Raw genomic sequence first — 20,566 nt, forward strand, 5'->3', positions numbered from 1 at the left:
TGATACATCAATTTTATATTCAACATTCCCATTCATTCAGAATTACAGGTACTCTGGATTCATACACAGCACAAGCATGTGCATCACACATTATACAGCTGTTTAAGTGAGGTTTGTGATTAAAATGTATAGGCTCGAAAATCACTCCCAAACAATATTCTGTCAGTCCTAATGTCCATATCATCTCAAATAAAAACTTGACAACACTATTGATTAAACAATAAAGTCCCAATCAGGAACTGTTCAAAGTCAGTAAAAAGTTGAGTACTAGCACTAAGAATAAAAAAACAACATGATTTGTTTGCCTCGGTAGTGTTAGTTATTGCTATCGCTTCTAGGCTGTGTGTGTATGTGTGTTTGCATGTAATTATTTTGCTTGGTAGTTACTTTAGAGGAAATAGGAAGGAACCTGATGACTCAAAATATTAAAACTTTCATCAGTAAATGTAAGCTCCAAAGGCACTGCTTGAGATATTTTTCAAAGACCACTTTAGCCAAATATCTACTGTTTATAGTTATCACTAAAATAGATTATCTGAGAATGACATGCATGGGGGACTCATAAACTAAGGGCTGTTATTGTAGGAAGGAAGCAAGGCCCTGTAAAATGTAACTGACCATGTTTAAAAAAAAAAAAAGTGAAGTTCACCATTTTTGGCAGTTTGATTACATACTTAAGCTGCACAGTGCATAGCTGCACAGTGAAGAAGAAACTATACAGGAGTATCCAGTATGCTGCTGCCTAATGGTTTAATTACTTACGTATTCATGCAATATAAAAATAACAGCCATTAATGTAAGATGGGCCAGGGAAGTGTAGGTTATCTCACTTTCAGGTGAACTAAGCTAGCTAGCCTAAATTTTCAAGTCATGGTTTATATGGTCTTAATTTAACAGCAGTATTTTCAATCTATTTTCATTATATTTTTAATATAGCTGTTTTTTCTGTTTGAGTTACATCAAAAGCAGATTATGAGTTAGCAACATTTAAGTTCTGTTTTACCTTCAGGGGCAGTGAGAATCACCAGGATACCACACCGTACATGTGCATAGGCATTTCCAGACGTTTAAACAAAGTTGCAAAATGATTCATGATACATTACGTGTAATAAATATTACTGCCATACAGCCATCTCGATATGACAGGCAGTTGCTTTAAGGCTACATGGAAAGCCATCTCCCCAGAAATTTCATTAAAATGCTGCAATTAAATGTTTGGCAATGTGTCTATATTATTCGTAACTCTTAGTGACTTTCAGTAATTTAACAAATCAAAATATCAGATACAGTATCTCACTGCAATATTGCGCTGTGCATTCATTTAACACAAAGAGTTTCTGGTGGACAACGTTGCCTGCATGAAAATGTCCACAGAAGCCTGGAGATGCACCTCTGATAAAACTCCACTGACCCACACCTTCCTATGAGAGATTCAAGTATATGTTATTTTAATGGAGAAAAAATTAACATTCATTGGACAATAGGCTTTCAATATGTCATTTTGGATCTCACCCAGACGCACAGCTCCAGTGGGAATCAGTGAGAGTACCATGGGTGGGTTCTGCATAGAAAAAATATCCCAATGTTTATTGGAAAGTACGCTGTTTATAAATGCATTTTATCCACCTGCCAATCATTGAAATAGTAGCGAACATAACTGACATCTCAAACTTAAACATATCAGTGCCAGTCATACTTGCAGAGTGGTCAGAGCTGCAGTAGTTGGACAATTATTAGCCCAAACCATAACAGTTTTACATAATTATTGCTTGTTATTTTATCATTATAATTTTTAAATACTGTAAATAAATTGTAAGGTTTGTTTATTATTTGCATCTGTTTCAGAAATGTGTTGTTTATTTATTGGTCATTGTCAAATTCTTAACTGAAATTTAACAAGTTTAGCTGTTTGTTGGTGCAACTTGGCAAAAAACTGTTAATGTTGTTAATTTGATTTAGGAGAAGTCTTTTGATGCTCTTACTTATGAGGAAAAACTGAGAGCAGGAGGGCAAACCAATGCCCAAGATTTAATTCAGAACTCTGTGAACAAAAACAGGTCCTTCGTACAAGTGTCTTGGTACAGAAAATTTGACTGGCTGACTGGTAGTGCTGTAACCAAGCGCTTATATTGCTGGTCTTGTCTGCTGGCAGACAGCTGTGCTTCCCCATTTTAAAAACCACCAGCCACTACTATGAAACTATCTGCCTGACAGCTTATGATGGCTGAAACTGCCAGTTTCCTGTTCTCCAAAGCTGGAGATAGACGCCTATCATCTCATCTCTTCTGCCTTGGGGAGTGTATTAGTATTAGCGTTTTTCTTAAAATACTACGAAACCACTCTTTTCTCTCAACATGTGAAGAATAATTATGGTTTTTCATTATAGCTCTTCTTGCTTTTCATATTAACAGTATGGTATGGTATGTAATTTTCAGACTTATGTTAAACAGTTCTCAAGATTCATGTGTTAATGAAAACACATCTATGGTGAATTGGAATATGTGTGCCAGGGCCTAGGAGATAGAAGACTATTTTCAAACTATGTTTGACCAAACTTTCAGTTTCACTTTCATGTGGACATTAGCTTATACCATAAAATAGGCTAAGGAAATTAAGAGTGCTAAGGAAAAGAAAAGCTCAAGAACTAATTGGGACCAAACAAAAAGGGAGACAAAGGGCTTGGGCTTTATCTGCTGACTGACATGTAATTATTTTGCTTGGTAGGTTCTGGTGTAATTTGTTGTCCTCCCAAACAGTAACATCATAAAAGATGAAATTAACATCATAAAAAGCACACAAAAAAAACAACGCTTAGATATCTGCCAGTGTTTATTTATGAGTGCTTTTTGATTGGTTGTAGCTTACATAAAGTCACAAAAAATCTGCAATTTAACAATGCAGTCAAGTTCATGCATTTGATATATTAAATGACAACAAGCTAAAATTATCAGGTCACCTAGTAAGTAATACACTTCCGCTGGTGATCAAAGTTTACACAACTTTTTGCTACTTGGCCACATGAAAATTGCAGCTGCAGCGATGATAAAGTGTAAATACCATCCCCAAGTCATGTTTAACATCAAACAATAAATGCCCCCGCCATATTGCTATAAACAATTCCGCAACAATTCTTATTTTTGAATATTAACAGTGATTAGCTGATGTAGCGGTCTTCATGGTAAACTCATAAATGAAAACCATTGCATGATCTCATGATACAATAAAAAAAAAAATTATAATAATTATTATATTATAGTCACATATGAAGTTACATAAGAAGTGCGTAATCTAATGCACTCTAAATGTAAACGTAAGTACATTAAAATAAACATCTTGTCATTAATGAACATCCAGGTGATTGTTTCCATTTAAGAAGTCAGCGACACTTTAATCTTCATTTAATTTTTAGAACATTGTGCATAGAGATATCATTTTACTGCTACTCCATTAGCCAATCACTGCTGATATTCATTCGTAAGTACCATTTGTACCAATGGGTCAGCCCTGCCCTTCCTCTTCTTTCTGAATACGTTCCTGGTGTGTAACCACTGTAATTAAAGACTGAACCCATACCAACACTTTCTGTAACTTGATGCTACGTCGAAGAAAGCCGACAGGTTGATTATCTTGTATCTGAATGTACTTACCACAATTAAACCACTGCCAGTCAGTTTTCATCAATTTCTTCTAACAATACTACTTCTAACACTGTATAACTTTCTTTAACATTATGTTACTTTCTTTAACACTATTACGTTGATTACTTCTCAAGTCGTTCTTACATGGCCAGGATTCTGTGTTGATGAGGGGTAAAAACATAGGCCAAGGAGAAACAATGATCAGGTCACATTCATAAAGTCATTCATTCCAAACCTGAGCGTCTGCAAAATAATTATCACACTTGGTCGGTTCTCTGTATATTCCATCAAGTCTCAAATGTCACAAGAAGTGCCAATGCAGTGCCAGGACTACAGACAAGGTTTCCTAGTGGCAGGACAGATATAAGAACTAGTCATAGACAATATAGTCAATATACCCAGCGATTACACTATGAGAATAAAAGGTTATACCATTGGGGGTTCTTCACCTTCTCCCTCTGGTAGAATCTTTAAAGGTCCAATGTAGTACCTTATAAAGGTTTCGCCTTCAGAGAGGGTTTCAGGTAGAACATCTTTAAGAAGCTAAGAAACTTTGAAGAAAGTTTTTAGAGTATATGATATGAGAAAATGAGAGAACATCACACAATGCCACATTCAGAGGTTAATTGGCTCAGAGATGGAGGGGTTAAGCATAGTTGCTGTAAGAGGCATACAAGGTATGAAATGACTCCAGCTGTTTGTTTGTTTTGCTATTTACTATATACATAACTAACCATTTAATTACAGTGCAATATAGGCACCTTGCTTGCAGAGTTGATGAAGGACTGATGAAGGACATCCTATTTTTCTGGAAACATTGTGTACTATGCTGAACCTATACTTGTGTAACAGCTATGCAATTTTTTAAGTATTTATTAGTATATGGGAAATTTTGTGTTAGTATTAATCACAGTGATATCATGTAAATCATAGGCAGTGCATACAAAAATAGCTCTCTCTGAATAAATAATGGTTGCCTAATATATATCTGTGCTATGTAAACACCACAAACACTAATAAGAAACTATGTATACTTGTAGTATTTTTAAAGTTCAGAAATAGGCACTTGTGACGGTGAGTTTTAAAAAGAAAAAAACAATTAAAGACAGAGGGAAACTAGGAGTGCCATGATGAGGAAGATGCTGGGTTCATGGAACCCAACTATCAAGCAGACAGTAGCACATAGGAAGGCAAAGGATGGAATCAACGTCTTGCCTAAAATCACATCAACATCTGTATTAGAAGTCTCTAAGGTCTTACAGGGCAGTGCAGGCTGGCTTTCTAATCCCTCTTGTTTCTGAAATGAAGCAGGGTCATCGTAGTACAACTCAAAGTCTTCACTAGATAAAGGTTCCTCCTGTGTCATGGAAGGTTTGCCATCCCCACCCTCAGGTTCCACTGCTTGCACAGTGGTGGTTAAACTTTGGGATGTAGCTGTTGCACTGGAAAGAGATGTTAGTATTGGGCTCTCCTCTTTAGGATCTGCCCTCTCAGAGCCAGATGGAGTGTCTACATTCACAGAAAGGACTTCAGGTACCTCTTTCAGTTCAGGCTCTGGCCCCTGACCTTGCTGTTGATATTCAGTTACCTCTGGGTCAGGTGCTCTTGGAGGGCTGGGAACATTTTGGGTCACACTGTCCTCTCTGGTCTGCCCCAGGTTGGTGGGTTCAAATGGTTGCCATATACAAGATGCAGTCATGTCTGGTACTTCCCCTACCTGTAGACCTGCTTGTTCCTTGGTTTCCCTTCTGACCATAGTGTCATGTTTTATCATCTGCATTTCTGGATTCTCCAATAAGGGCTCATGTGATTCTTCAAAGAGGGTGTCGTGACCTGTGCTATGATGAAAATCTCCTTCGCCTTTACTTGCACTGGCAGTGATCAACTCATTCAAGGAACACTGATGTGTTGATTCTTGCATCTCTTGTAATGAAGATTCAGTGTTGTCAACTTCCACTGTATCACTGGTCTGGTCTTGCAGTTGTACCACTCTCCTCTCTCCAGACTGTATTTCATCATTCTCTCCATGGTCGTTTAATTCTTCTGAGTCATCTTCCCCCATATCTTGGGTGCTTGGAAACATGGCTGGTAAAGTTATGTCTAAGTCAAAAGGTGCTTGGACTGCAGTGTCTGACTGGGTGTTATCTCGATTTGGGCAAAAGAGTTGGTTGGACTTGGCAGAATGCACAAAATGTCTGTCGGAGTTACATGTTGGGTCATTATCTGGGGCTTCATTCTGAATGGAAACTGTGATGTTCTCAATGGGTATTAGTAATTCTGAGCTTTGGCCTTTTTCTAGATGGTCTGTTTGTGGTGGATTTTCAGGTAAATCCTGTAGAGGATGTTCATCTTGTCTGTCAGCACTTAGAAGAGGACATTCTACTAGTGTAGGGTCTTCTCTAGTTTTAGAGGGAGAAGTCAGAGCTTCAGCAATCTGCAACCAAGAGGACAAATGTTAAATGACCCTGAAAACACTGCTCTTTATCATACTACTATACAAACACTTATTGGATGAAAGGATGGAATGGGACTTTGAGACATTGAAATCTTCCATAACCTATATACATACCTGTAATACCTTAGCCTTGGGTCATTCACAAGCACGAATGAAACCAAGATATTAGTATCACTATCATTATATTGTCCATGCTGTTGTTTTCTCAGTCTAGATATTTATTCGGTATTAGCTGTGTATCTATCATTATATTTGTAGTGGTATTCATAACATGTATGAGTACACATTAGTACACATTAATACCCTATTAACAACTATAGTTAGAAATATTAGTGACGAATACAAATAACACTGGGCTTATATTTACAGATGAATTTAAGTTTTTCTTACAGACCACGTTTGGATCTTTTTGACTTGAATACTGCAAGAAAATTCATATAGGACTCAACTATATTCCACTACATTTAATGTGAAATAATAAAACTAAATTATAAGGAAAATAGAAAAAAATTGTTTTGGGTGTCTAATTTTGGTGGTTTATTTAAAGCATTATAGATTCTAATCTTCTTTGTAGGCTATAAGCATTGTTTAATTAAAAACAGATATACAATGTCTACTGAACTCATATAACACAATAAAGCATGCAGTGTTGTCGACAGTGAATAGGAATGCAATGAAACAATAAAACGAATGTTTTAAACAAAAATAATTCTGCTGAGAGTTAACTCTTTGTACAGTGCTCTGTACAAAATGTCCTTGCTTTCCACGTGCCATGGAGGAAATGACAACAGTAGCAAGATGAGTGGTTAGTGTGCAGCGTGCCCATTACCTAAGTTCTTGCTGAAGCTTCAATGAGCTGTCCAGGTGGAAGAGCAAAACATAATTACTATTGATAACATGACTGAATAAAATAAAACATTACTGGGTCCAATAAGCCAAGAGAACTACAGTATGGGAAGACACTTAGCTCCATGATAAAAGTGGCAGCCATGAAGGTCTAAGTAGATGTGGCCATTGTTTACTGTCCACAGTTTGGCAATTGGCATAATAAAGCTATAAAAAAAACTCAATCCCATCTCTAACACTGATCCCAAAATTGGCACTGAAATTTAAGGGTAGTAATGGAAGATGATTTCCAAATTAAGACTGTTTTATCTCTGTGCAGACTTAAAAATTGGCAGACGATCCTTATAAGTGATGGGCATTTCATTCCAATTACTATTTGAATTTTTCAAGGCATCATTCAAATAATATTCGATATTCACATGCGCAAAAATGACATATATGCCACAAAAAAGTAAGCCTTTATCCTTTATCTTTATCCTTATGTGCAGTGTGCATGGATGAGCAGTTACAGCATAAGAATATTACAGCATATTTAACAAGGTATGTTTACTGTCTCCTTACTGTACCACACAGTTAGTTGGCTGCATGCTGATGATGAGCATCAAAATAGCTTTTCACTTGCTAAAATGCCATTTTCCTATGAAGAGAGCAAGAGCTCATGCTTTGGCTAATACGTCTTGCATCTATAAAGTTTAATCAAACACAAATTTTACCCCATTTGCTGCAAGACAAACTGCTTTATGAGATGTAGCAACAAGCATCTCAGTTTGCAGAAGCATGGATAAAAAAACCCTGAATTGTTTACACATTTATTATGACACTGAACAAACAACACTGTACAATGACATTTTAGCAGTGACACAGATGGTTATGATACAGACATGGATTTTCATATGCCTTTTCTCTTAAATTGAGATACATTTTCACAAAACTGCATCTGGAAGAATAAAACAGTCTATTAGTTTTAATAGTTTTCAAACTTGTAGTTAACCTCCAGTGAGAGTTATCCATAACTATAAGCATACAACTATAGAATTGGCCAGCCATGCACCAACACATAATGGCCCAGAGCATCTGTTGATACTGAGTTGTCTGTTTGCAAACAATAAAATGGCCTGAGATTCCTAGCATTCCTAGTTTTACTACTGAACTTGCTGCTGCTAACATTCTAGTCAGCTGTAGAAAGTCTGGGCAGAGTATGGTTAGCTGAAATTTCCAAGACAGAGTAGGATCTCTCTTCAGTCAAATAGGCTTACACGGCACAGACTTCATGCCAGTGAACAGTTTGAGTCAAATGACTCTTCTTGTAATTGATTTTTAGACAAAGAACCTGACTAGGCACTCTGGCCTGTGTACTATGTCTACTGCTTTTTTTTTTCTAGTAGTGACTGCACTTCTGCAGTCTAAAGGGTGGCCAATTGGCTTGGGTCTCACACCTATATGTGGCAGAATCCTGTGTTTGGCAGTGGTCAGTGGTAAACAATACCCTATGCACAGTCTGCTCAGCAGCCACTGATCTGATGGTATCAGGCACCAGTGTTTCAGTTGCAGAGAGGAAATACAGCCCAGCCCTAACTGTATATTTTCAGAATTTATACTCTTCCACTTCCTGTGAACTGTTAAGTTTGGTCAGGCCCTGATCTGGCATGAACCTATTTTTCTGTTCCAGCTATCGTAGTGGCACAAACTTGGGCTGCCTTGTATCCTCCATAACTCCCCTCCCCCATTTGCAGTTGTGGTTTTTCAAACCGAACTTCACAGGAAAAATTTTAGGGCAACTTGCTCTCTTAATTGTTTACTCAGTGATTCAGAAAGAATGAAGTAATCATCTAGTGCCTCCAGGGCTGTGCACCAAAGACTTGTCCAAGTACAATAAGTACAACTGGCAAGTGGCAGGAACTGGTTCTATCAGGCTCTGACAATGGCTATATTTGGGCCAGTCAAACTTGCTTTCTCATTTGCCTGAACGACTCCAGTGATTTACTGCACCCCGCTGATATAGCTCCCATAGCTTGGAGTGCTGCTTGGAGATCTCTATGCCCATTGCATCTCCCACTGTGGGCACCAAGAGCAGCTGTGGCTCCATGCACAACTCACACTTGCAAGACTAATACACTTTGCAAACCATTGTATCAGCTTTTTTTTTTTTTTTTTTTTTTGAACTGTATATTCAGGCTGTAGGCAACAAACATTTACGTGCAGAGCTTGGTCAACCTTTGTCAGCTTTTGTATTCAGCTGTATTCCTCTTTGTTCACTTTTCCCATTCCAGGGGGGCTAAGAACCCAAGATTTCTGTCCATTTCCGTTCCTGTCGCAGCACTGCAGCAAAGGAACTTATTGTTTTCTTCATTGAGGGCTCTGAGGCCATGCCTGCTGTTTGCTTCACTCCCTGCTACAACAATGCAGGAGGACAATAAATAGTCTGTAGTGTTTCCATAGCCTACAAGGCATGTGTCACCTGTTGCTTTCAGCACTACACTGCAGTTAGCATTTGGCTCTGTAAATGCTTGTTGAAGATGCTCTGATTATTGATCATGTCCATCATCCAACTCCATTAGGGGAGAACAAACATCAGAATTGCACCCATACTGCCAAACAAACAGCTTGCCATCCTGCTGTGAAATACAAGAGGATGGGAATGTTCAACAATTTGCAATAGGTTATGAATTTATAAAATTATGGATTTAGAGTCCACAGAGGCCACAGTACTATATACTGACAAACAATAGGCCACATGTCTGTTCTAAAGACAACTGTGGCAAGAATAGTAATAAGTCAAACACTAGTATTTTCATCATCCAAAGTGTGTGTCAACAAGGTAAAAACTTTATTATTTGCATAATAAATACATGTTGACAGCTTTATTAGTTTCAATAAGGAAACAAGCACATGGAAATCTCTACTAGTTCCAAAAGAAAACCCTGGTAGACTGCAAGTAGAACTAATTTAAATTGTATATTATATTTATTCTCAGATGGACTGGAATCCCATCCAGGGTGTGTTCCCACCTTGCACCCTGTGTTCACAGGATAGGCTCTTAAAATATGAGAAATACTGGAAAATATGGGAAAATGCTGACCCTGGAAAAGTGCTGGGTGAGTATGACGGGACTTAAGACTGTGGGCATTTGGGAAGTGAGTGGTTTTGGTTTAACAGAATTATGTTAGGCTGCAGAAACAAAACCGAATGTATTTCCATTATTCAACCTTCTATGGTTCTGTTTGTCTAAAATTAACATAATCACATCTGCTACAGACATATACCCCAGCCCATTTAATAGTAGGCTAAAATTCTGCTAGAACTCTGATTTTAACAACTGAACTTATTGCCTCATCTTTTTTTGCCCACTTTCCGCCTGTTACTTCAATATTAATGTGATTAAATAATATTGATCTACTTTGGGGATGGGATTTACAGCTTTTTGCTATGCTGATTGCCAAAAAAGTGAGCCAGTAAACAAGATATACAAGAACCTATGAAGAAACAGTACATCAATTTTAATGGTAACTGCAATTAATATTTACACAGTTAGTTGTATCAGTAAGTAAATTATATTTTAAATGAAGGTTATGTCGTCAAATAGGTCATGAGTATGATCTGTTAGTATTAAGTACTACACTCTCAGAAAAAAAACAGTTCTTCAAAGTGTTTATTAATTGGTTTTGAACGCTTTGAAATGTTTTCTGAATGGGAGACACTCTCTTGTAGGGTCCTACACAGAACCTTTACGTTTTCCTCAGAGAGACAACCATAAAAGTCTCAAGGATTCTAGATATATCCTCTTTTTCTAAGAGTGCAAGTGCATAATAAGTGCAGTGAAGTTAAATCAGAATGTTGCCCTGATTGGTCTAGACCTAGAAGTTTTAAAATACTCACCCCATTTTCATTTGTTATATTCACAGAAATGAACCCCTTAAACCTGAACACAATGAGATCATAGCACAGTCCACGACACTGCCTTATATAACGCATTGCAGAGAGTGTGACAGGGATATTAAAAGACCAGTGAATTATACCACACTTCAGAAAAAAAACACTAAAAAGTCCAGTGCGTCCATTAAGACTACAAAGATCAGAAGTAATAATACCCCGTTGGATAAACCAAAGCTTAAAACCTATACAAAGTGAGTTGTAGATTTGTGTATATTTACTATATTACTTTTGCTGCAAACATTTTTAGACCAGAACTTTGCAATACACTGTGAAGTTCCTGTTATTCAACAGCAGAGAGTAGTTAGTAGTTATTTAATTATATGGATATATTAATTTTTGAAAAAATAGTAACTATTTGGTGAAAATTACCAGGTCTGTATAGCAGTACTTAGTACCATAATGTGATAATTTATTAGGAAATAGTACTTGCAAGTAATACTTTGGAGGTCGACTGTGTAATTAAGTGTAAGTGTGTGTAGTTAATGTGAAAAATCATTACTGCAACAGAAATAATATAATAGTATTAAGTCCTAACAGACTACGGTAAATACATGCACATCTGCATGGAAATGTGTAGATTGATATCTGAACGTAGGTAAGTACAGATGGCAAATAATGTGTAATAATGCTTATAACATTATATAATTATTCAACACAGTTATTCAGCATACAGTGCCACTACAAAGTTTGTAAACCCTTTACAATTTTCTGTAGTTCTGCATAAAGTCTGACCTGAAATGTGATCAGATCTTCATCTAAGTCCTAAAACTAGATACAGAGAACCAATTTTTACAAATGATGCAAAAACAATCACAGTTTTTACATTTATTTATTGAGCAAAATTCTCCAAAATGAAATATTTTTGTTGGAAAAAGTATGTAAACCTTTGCTTTCAGCAAATGATTTCGCTTCAGCTCACTGAAAGATACCGTGACATTCTTCTGTAGAATTTGCTGGTACAATCCATGATTCATAGATCCATCAATAATGGCAAGCCGTCCTCGACCCAAGGCAGCAAAGCAGCCCTAAACCATGATACTGCCACCCCCATGCTTCACGGTTGGGATGAGGTTCCTATGTTGGAACGCTGTGTTTGGTTTTCGTCAAATATAATGCTTTACATTTAAACCAAAAAGTTCTATTCTGGATTTATCTGACCACAGAACATTCTTCCAATAGGCTTCTGGCTTATCCATGTGGTCTTGAGCAAACTTAGTAGTGGCCTCCTCCTTACCATCCTACCATGCACACCGTTTTTGTTCAATGTTTGCCTGATGGTGGACTCATGAACATCGACATTACTCAATGCAAGAGTGGCCTGTAGGTCCTTAGATGTTACCCCAGGGTTCCTTGTGACTTCCTGTAAAATTATTTGCTGTGCCCTTGTTGTGATTTTTGCAAGATGACTACTCCTTGGGAGAGTAACAGTGGTGCTGAATTTCCTCCGTTTGTACATCATCTGCCTCACAATGGAGGCCAAATGCTTTTCCAGCCTGGTGAGCATCGATAACTCTTTTTCTGTGGTCCTCAGGAATCTCCTTTGATCAAGGCATGACACACTTCCATAAACCTGTGTGAAGACCAGACTTTGATAGTGAAAACCCAAGTTTATGTTCTTGAAACATAGGAGGGCCTGCTAAACTCACTGATTGCCATCCCCTTGATTGAAACACTTGATTTCAATTACCCCTTTAAATTAAGTCATATTCCTAGAGATTCACATACATTTTCCGACATTTATATTAAGATTAAGATATTTAATGTTGGATAATTTTGCTCAATAAATAAATGTAAAAACTACAATGTTTTGTGTCATTTGTTTAATTGGGTTTTCTTGATCTAGTTTTAGGATTTAGATGAAGAGCTGATCACATTTCTGGTCAAATTTATGCAAAAATACAGAAAATTGTTAAGGGTTCACATATTTTCTTGCAGCACTGTACATAGTCATTGATAATCTCTAAATATGTTGAAATTCAACAGGTACTGCCATACACTTTTTTGTATTTTGGTATTTTTTTGTTTGATTTATGATATTTTTATCTTCACAGTTTGCAAAATATGCACTGGGTATTATTTATAAGAACTATATATTTACTGATAGTTGTCACACAAGTTACTATTTTAGTTAGTATTTTAAAACCCAACATGCAAGCTGTGTAGCATTCAGAGTAAGTGGTTATTTAAATCACCATTTTGTGTTAACAGTGGCTAAAGTGGTAAGAAAAATACTACTGACCTCGATGTCGATCTCCGGCTCAATGACGAGCGGACACACAGATGAGGGGATTTCAGCAGCTGCCTCTCTCTCTGTATTATCCTCATTCCCTAAAATGAAATAATGTGTGACCAAACTTGATGGTTCAAAAGATGATGATGAAACGATCTATGCAACATGGTACAAAACACTTTATTTATATTAATGCTTATCAACATTGTTTAACATCAATCTGTTTCTAGTGAATATTTTACATTTTGCTAGTAAGGAAAGTGCTGTTCTTTATATAGCCAAATTTTCTTTTTTTTTTTTTACAATTCCATACCGTCATCTGTGTCTGGATAGAAGTCAGAGTCATCCTCTGCTCTGGAATGGAATAAAAAGAGAATTATGCTGCTCAAAATCCATGTGTAAATTTAACTACTTGAGCACGTCATAGCTTATTAATGAAATATGAAAAAGCAGAGGGTTCAGATGTTTGTACTAAAACATAGTATTTAGTTTGCAGATGTAAATGTTGTCAGCAAATATCACGATATTGCTATTCGTAGCATATAGTGTGGCAGACACCAGTTAGTGCTTTACAGAAAAAGCAGAAAATAAACCAAGCTTTAGGATGTTACATCTATTAGGGGTGTACACAGATAATCAAATACCCTGTTCACCTTATGAGGCGCCAGTATTTAAATACTGAAATCACTATTTGTTATGCCCAGCTTCCTCATGTGAAAATTAAATGGGAACATTAAAAAAAAAGCCATGTCCGGGAATATTTATATCTTCCTGTCCAAGTCAGGGGGGTGTATTGGGACTAAAAAAATCTTGGCAGGAGGTAGCTTTAACTCTCATGCTGGCAGGGGTGAATGGTCATATATTAGGTACCTTAGGTTTACAGATTAAGCCCACTTACACACTTTGTAACTGTGATCATTAAGTTCATTAATCCAATGAGAGTGCTGTGGCTGTTAGAAGGTGTCACACACAAACATATGCGCAGTGTTCTTTAAAAATGCCACTTGATAACCACATACCATTTTCCCTCTCTTTGTGACTAACTGAATATCCCCTCATTAACACTTACAAAGTGCACATCTCTAACCTGTATCTATTATCCATCCTTTAAACCTGTCACATTACTCAAAAGGGTTTTATACTGTATATATATATATATATATACATACAGTTAGATCCAGAACTATTTGGACAGTGACAGAGTTTTTGTGATTTTGCCTTTATACACCACCACAATGGATTTGAAATAAAACAATCAAGATGTGATCGAAGTGTAGACTTTCAGCTTTATTTTAAGAGGTTCCACAAAAATATGGCATTTACCATTTAGGAGTTACAGCCATTTTCAACAAAGTACCTCCATTTTCAGGGGCTCAAAGGTATTTGGACAATTGACTCACAAGAAGTTAATTGACCAGGTGTGGTCCATTCCCTCGTTACTTCAAGACAAATGAAGCAGATAAAAGCTGGAGTTGATATCAGGTATTGAGTTGGCATTTGGCAGCTGTTCGGCTGGAGCTACCAATGAAGTCCAAGGAAATGTCACAAAGTGGCATAATTGTAAATATAACCATAATTTTAATACTTGGAGGAAAATCCTTTGCAGTCCATGACTGCCTGAAGTCTGGAGCCCATGGACATCACCAAGTTTCCACTGAGTTTCCTCCCTGGAGATGCTTTGCCAGGCCTTCACTGCAGCCACCTTCAGTTGCTGCTTGTTTGTGGGTCTTTCTGCCCTCAGTCTTGTCTTCAGTAAGTGAAAAGCAAGCTCTATTGGGTTGAGATCAAGCGACTGACTTGGCCATTGAAGAATATTCCATTTCTTTGCCTTCAAAAAGTCTTGAGTTGCTTTTGCAGTATGTTTAGGGTCATTATCCACCTGCACTGTGAAGTGGCATCCAATCAGTTTTGTAGCATTTGGCTGAATATGAGCAGAGACTATAGCCCTATACACCTCAGAATTCATCTTGCTACTTCTGTCAGCACTCACATCACCAATAAACACCAGTGAGCCCGTTCCATTGGCAGTCATACATGCCTATGCCATAATACTGCCTCCACCGTGTTTGACACGATGTGGTATACTTTGGATCATGAGCCGTTCCTTTCTTTCGCCATACTTTTCTCTTCCCATCATTCTGGTACAAGTTAATCTTGGTTTCATCAGTCCAAAGAATCTTATTCCAGAACATGGGAGGCTTTTTTAGATGTTTTCTGGCAAAGTCTAATCTGGCTTTCCTGTTCTTGAATGTTACCAATGGTTTACACCTTGTTGTAAACCCTCTGCATTTACATTCATGAAGGCGTCTCTTGATTGTAGATTTTGACAATGATACGCCTACCTTCTCCAAAGTATCCTTGACTTCTGTTGATGTTGTAAAGGGGTTTTTCTTCACCAAGGAAAGGATTCTGCAATCATCCACTTTAATTGTCTTCCGTGGTCTTCCATGCCTTTTGGTGTTGCTGAGCTTGCCAGTGCTTTCCTTTTTTTTAAAAGAATGTACCAAATTGTTGATTGTTGACTTAAAGTTTTTTCTATCTCTCTGATAGGTCACTTTTGTTTTTTCATTCTAATGACGGCCTCCTTCACTTGCATTGACATTTCCTTGGACTTCATTGGTAGCTCCAGCCGAACAGCTGCCAAATGCCAACTCAATACCTGATATCAACTCCAGCTTTTATCTGCTTCATTTGTCTTGAAGTAACGAGGGAATGGAACACACTTGGTCAATTAACTTCTTGTGAGTCAATTGTCCAAATACCTTTGAGCCCCTGAAAATGGAGGTACTTTGTTGAAAATGGCTGTAGTTCCTAAATGGTAAATACCATATTTCTGTGGAACCTCTTAAAATAAAGCTGAAAGTCTACACTTCGATCACATCTTGATTGTTTTATTTCAAATCCATTGTGGTGGTGTATAAAGGCAAAATCACAAAAACTCTGTCACTGTCCAAATACTTCCAAATACTATATATATATATATATATATATATATAAAACCCAGCAGAAACAGTACATTTTTTTTTCCACTTAATGATAGCTGTTCTGGAATGATAGTTGCTCCTCTGAGAAAACAGAGGATGACCTTTATTTTTTTTTCAGCAGCTTTTGGGGAGCAGTGTCATTTGACATTTGAGGAAAGGTCAAAAGTAGCTGGAGTATGGAAGATTGAGCTCAACTTTGTAATTCTATAAGCATGCATTTTTCCTAACATCAAAAGAGATTAGGGAGTTTGCAGGTGTAAAACATTTAGTGTGCACGCTCTGTTCATTTGCAGCCTTCAGTATGTCTACCCAACAGCCTCTAGGAAAAGGTCAAGTGGAAGGTTGCAAGTTCCAGCCTTGAAAGTGAAACCTCCCTTGTCCTATTTTCATATCCCTCCTGCCCTCTAGGATAGCTGCTAATCTCTCAGTGTGTGTGTGTGTGTGTATGTGTGTGTGTGTGTGTGTGTGTGTGTGTACAGACTGCTACTGTCAAAAAGTATTACATAATACTTATAAAGCGCATGATGTTGAGCTCAAACAACAGGGACAATCATAAGCCATAGCATAGCTTTAGTATGATGGATCTAATATCAATAACTACAGATCAAATACATTCCGAGCTAAAGTCTATGCAACTAACTGCATGTGCAATGCTTTCTACTGTCCGCAGCCTAAAAATTGAACCCTTGAATGACAAAAAGATTAAGGCAATACTTCGTTTAGCAACCAAGTAGCCTTGCATGAAGTATTGGAAGCTGAGTACTTCTGTCAGTACTATGACGTGGCAAAATCTTTCAAGACTTTATTAAAACAGGTTCAACACCATGTAGTTATGCCCAGGGATGCGGGGAGGCGTTTTACATTAGGGTGCTGGAATGTTAAGCAGCATGCATGTGACATGCACTATCTATATATTATTATTAGGTACTTTTTTTTAGCAGTTGCAGAATCCTGAAATTCTGTTGTGCTGCAACACACTCAGCACCCCCACGTCCCATGTCATTGGTTATACCAAGAGACTAGTTAGATTGCACAACTGAAGGTTGCCATTGCAACCTTTAACAAAAGTGCTGGCGAATTATCTGAAAATTATGATCTACTTTTCAAAAAAGGAAATCTGGTGCTAGACACAGAATTATATCTTAACCTAAAATTACACTTTCATGCCATTTAAGGCAACTCAGTGGGAACATTTAATTGCCAAGAAATTGAATTATTTCAGGGTGTTTGATATATCTAAAACCTACAGATGAATTGTTTGTTCAGTAACCTACACTCACTGGCCACTTTAATAGGAACCCCTGTACACCTGCTCTTTCATCCAATCATGTGGTAGCAGTGCAATGCATAAAATCATGCGGATACAGGGAGCTTTGGTTAATGCTCACATCAAACATCAGAGTAAAGGGGGTAAATTGTCCTCAGTGAGTTTTTACTGTGGCACGGATGTTGATACCAGATAAGCTGGTTGAGAAACTGCTGATCTCCTGGGATTTTCATGCACGACAGTCTCTAGACTTTACACAGAATGGAACAACAACAAAAAAAAAAACATCCAGTGAGTGGCAATTCTGCCTTAGAGAGGTCTGAGGAGATCGGCCAGACCGGTTCGGAGTGACAGGAAGGCTACGGTAACTATAAGCGCTCTTTACAACCGTGGTGAGCAAAAAAGCATCACACGTCTAACCTTGAGGCGGAACGGCAGAAGAGCATTTCAGGGTGTACTCCTGTCAGTCAAGAACAGGAATCTGATGCTGCAGTGGACACAGGGTCACTGAAACTGGACAGTTCAGGATTGGAAAAGCATTGCCTGTCTGAAGGAGGTGCATGTGTTCCTATTAATGTGACCAGTGAGTGTAAGTGAGCTTAAACTCCTGAACAATCAATATAAACAGAAGCAGCAAAGCAGCAACACAAAATAACACTGGCTAAACAAATGCAAAGGGTTTTTGGTATAGGGTATTGCTGCAGCCCCAAACATAAGCGCTGCTGAGTTATATGCCCGTTATAATGCACGCATAACGCACGCATAACGCACGCATTGCAAGGCATTTACCTGTATCTTGGAGGCTTCAGTATGCCTTTAATTTCTCGATCGTCTGCCTTATTAACTGGGCCTGTGTCTTCCTCATAGGACATGAGAAGGGTTACTGAATAATTCCTGCCCGAATTGTTTGCCCAAAACTCTCCATCAGATGTTTCATAACGCACGACAAAGTCGATCCGCGCTCCGTTGAAGAGATAGGGCTCGGAGAAGGAGAGTCTGGCCGAAAACCTGTCAGTTTCGCCGTCGTGGGAACCATGTACATACTCAGCGGCTGAGTCCGAGTGAGTGATCCAGCCGTCTATGGTGGACCTGACGTAGACGCATTTGTGATAAGAAACGTTAAGCACGCAGATAAGCGCGTCGAAAGAGAGTGGCTGGTCCTCCACGGCTGTCACTTTCTCCACTTCCACTTTATTAGCGCGCACCGCGAGCACCAGCTCGCTTCCCGCATGAGCCTGGAACTCGGGCCACACGCGGTAAACGGGCTGGAGGTAAGCTCTGCGACACTTCGCCTCTTCTTCCTCCCAGTTGGCGTTGTCCTCTTCGTCGTCCGAGTCGAACGCGGCGAACTCTCGCACGTCGACCAGCTCTCCTCCCGAGGCGTCCGCGAAGGACACTCTCCTCTGCGGGAGCGCGAGGCGAATCCGCATGTACTCGGCGGTCTCATCTGTAATGGAAGGGCCGCGTTTCCTCGGGACGGGAGAACACCGCGGTATGAACCGCACCTCTTCCTCGGTCTCCTCCTCATCCTCATCTTCGACGGGGGAATCATCGCGGGTCTCCCCGGCTCGACCGCTCTTAATGGTGGTGAAAAGACCCTCCTGTTTGGGGATGGTTAGGAAATGGTTCCCCTGCGCCATGGCTGCTGTGTACTTGCCCGGATGACGATGGCGTTCTCTGTCGCGCGCCCTCAGAACGTGCCGAACCGCATAGCAGCAATGGAGAGCGGCGGAGCTTCAGCCAATCTCGAGGGACCAGCGGCTTATTCTGGTCACACAAGCTACTACATGAGGACGGCGCTTTGCTTGTTCACTGAGCGCCGACGAGAATGTGGCTAAATTTAGAAGAAAGTGGCGTGTCCATCGTTTTCCAGGGGTCAAAACACAGATGAAGTAGTGGCGTAGTCTTGCCCCTTGCTCGCGCCACACTGTAGCCTCCACGCCCCCTGCCCCATTTACCTGCCACGATAAGAGCGTTAAAAGCTTTTATCCAGGGTAGTCAGGGTAGTAGAAATACAATAATGGGCTGTTGTTACTGTTGGTAATGGTGGTGCTGGTGTCTTCTTCGTGCCTCCGAATTTTTTTTACAGATGGATTGATAACTTTGTGGATCACAGTCTATTTACACTCTATTAACTCGATTTTAACTCATCATGCACACAAATTCTATTCAAAAGGTTGCTATAGTTGTTAATAATAATAATAATAATAATAATAATAGTCCATCATCATCATCATCATCATCATCATCATAATAGTCCATCATCCTAATAATAATAATAATAATAATAATAATAATAATAATAATAATCATCATCATCATCATCATAGCATTCTTGTCCTGAAGATATAATTTGGAAAGTTTGGCAACTTTTCCTGATTTTTTTCAGGTTGTAACATTTTTAAAACTCTGTTGAACCCATCACATATATGCATTGTGTTCCTTAGTTCTGTATTGCTAATGACAGAAAAACAGTCTGTATATACTGTTAGAGGAGTATTCATAACATAAACACATGAAGAATCAAGCAAGTCATGATGTGTCTATTACTCCTCACTGCCTTTCTTTTGTAAAAATGTTGAAATTTGCTCCTTAATATTTTCTGATTCTCAGTGAAATATTAAATATCCTCATAATAATTTTAAAAGAGTGTGATGTGATATTTCATATACACTTTCTCATACAAGCTATATATGATTTTGTTGGTGTGCAACCCCAAAATAATCTCAGTTGTGATTAAGCTTATTAGTTATTAGGATATTAGATATGTCTTTGGGTTAAGGCACAACATTAAAATAGTGACCAAATAGCTTATTAATGATTTTTAAGAAAAATTAAAACTATTAAATTTTTAAATGTTAAGTTAAAACTTAGGTTTTGTTTGAGCCAGCAAACAAGCCAGACTGCTTCATTTGATCCTGATAACCAACTTACCAAAAAAGTACAAAGATTGTTCTGAGTTTTCTTAGGATGCTTAGGATGATTTAAAGAGGTTGATTTGTTTTTTGCAAGGAGATATAAACAGACCTATTTTCACATTATTGCCATTGGGATAATATGTTAGTAGTGATCAGTTCTCCTCAGCATTTTTTTCATATGCAAAATACCTGGGGAACCTTGTCTCTTACAGACATCAGTCACTACCATTTGTTGACATGGGGCTCCAGGTAAGATAAGCTCGAATAAAAATCTTTATTTTGCCTTAATATAAGG

The 20,566-nt window shown here is 38.3% G+C and overlaps 1 protein-coding gene across 4 annotated transcripts; it reads right to left on the bottom strand.

The window, feature by feature from the left end:
- Positions 1–2,811: 2,811 nt before the first annotated feature.
- Positions 2,812–19,512, bottom strand: si:ch211-167b20.8 (protein phosphatase 1 regulatory subunit 3A). Of its 4 annotated transcripts, XM_026916607.3 has the most exons (5): positions 18,143–19,506; positions 13,416–13,456; positions 13,112–13,200; positions 6,923–6,949; positions 5,934–6,072 (listed from the first exon to the last, which is right to left on the bottom strand). In XM_026916607.3, the coding sequence occupies exons 1-4, from the start codon at positions 18,991–18,993 to the stop codon at positions 6,923–6,925; spliced, it is 1,008 nt and encodes a 335-aa protein (XP_026772408.2). In that variant the 5' UTR covers positions 18,994–19,506; the 3' UTR covers positions 5,934–6,072. The 4 variants fall into 4 exon arrangements, with proteins under 4 accessions (XP_026772392.3, XP_026772408.2, XP_026772400.2 ...); XM_026916591.3 differs by lacking the exon at positions 6,923–6,949 and having other exon boundaries at positions 2,812–6,072; positions 18,143–19,499; XM_026916599.3 differs by lacking the exons at positions 5,934–6,072; positions 6,923–6,949 and adding an exon at positions 6,956–9,554 and having other exon boundaries at positions 18,143–19,508.
- Positions 19,513–20,566: the final 1,054 nt, after the last annotated feature.

This window comes from Pangasianodon hypophthalmus, chromosome 8 (assembly GCF_027358585.1).
Source record: "Pangasianodon hypophthalmus isolate fPanHyp1 chromosome 8, fPanHyp1.pri, whole genome shotgun sequence".
In the NCBI taxonomy this organism is placed as follows: Eukaryota; Metazoa; Chordata; class Actinopteri; order Siluriformes; family Pangasiidae; genus Pangasianodon; species Pangasianodon hypophthalmus.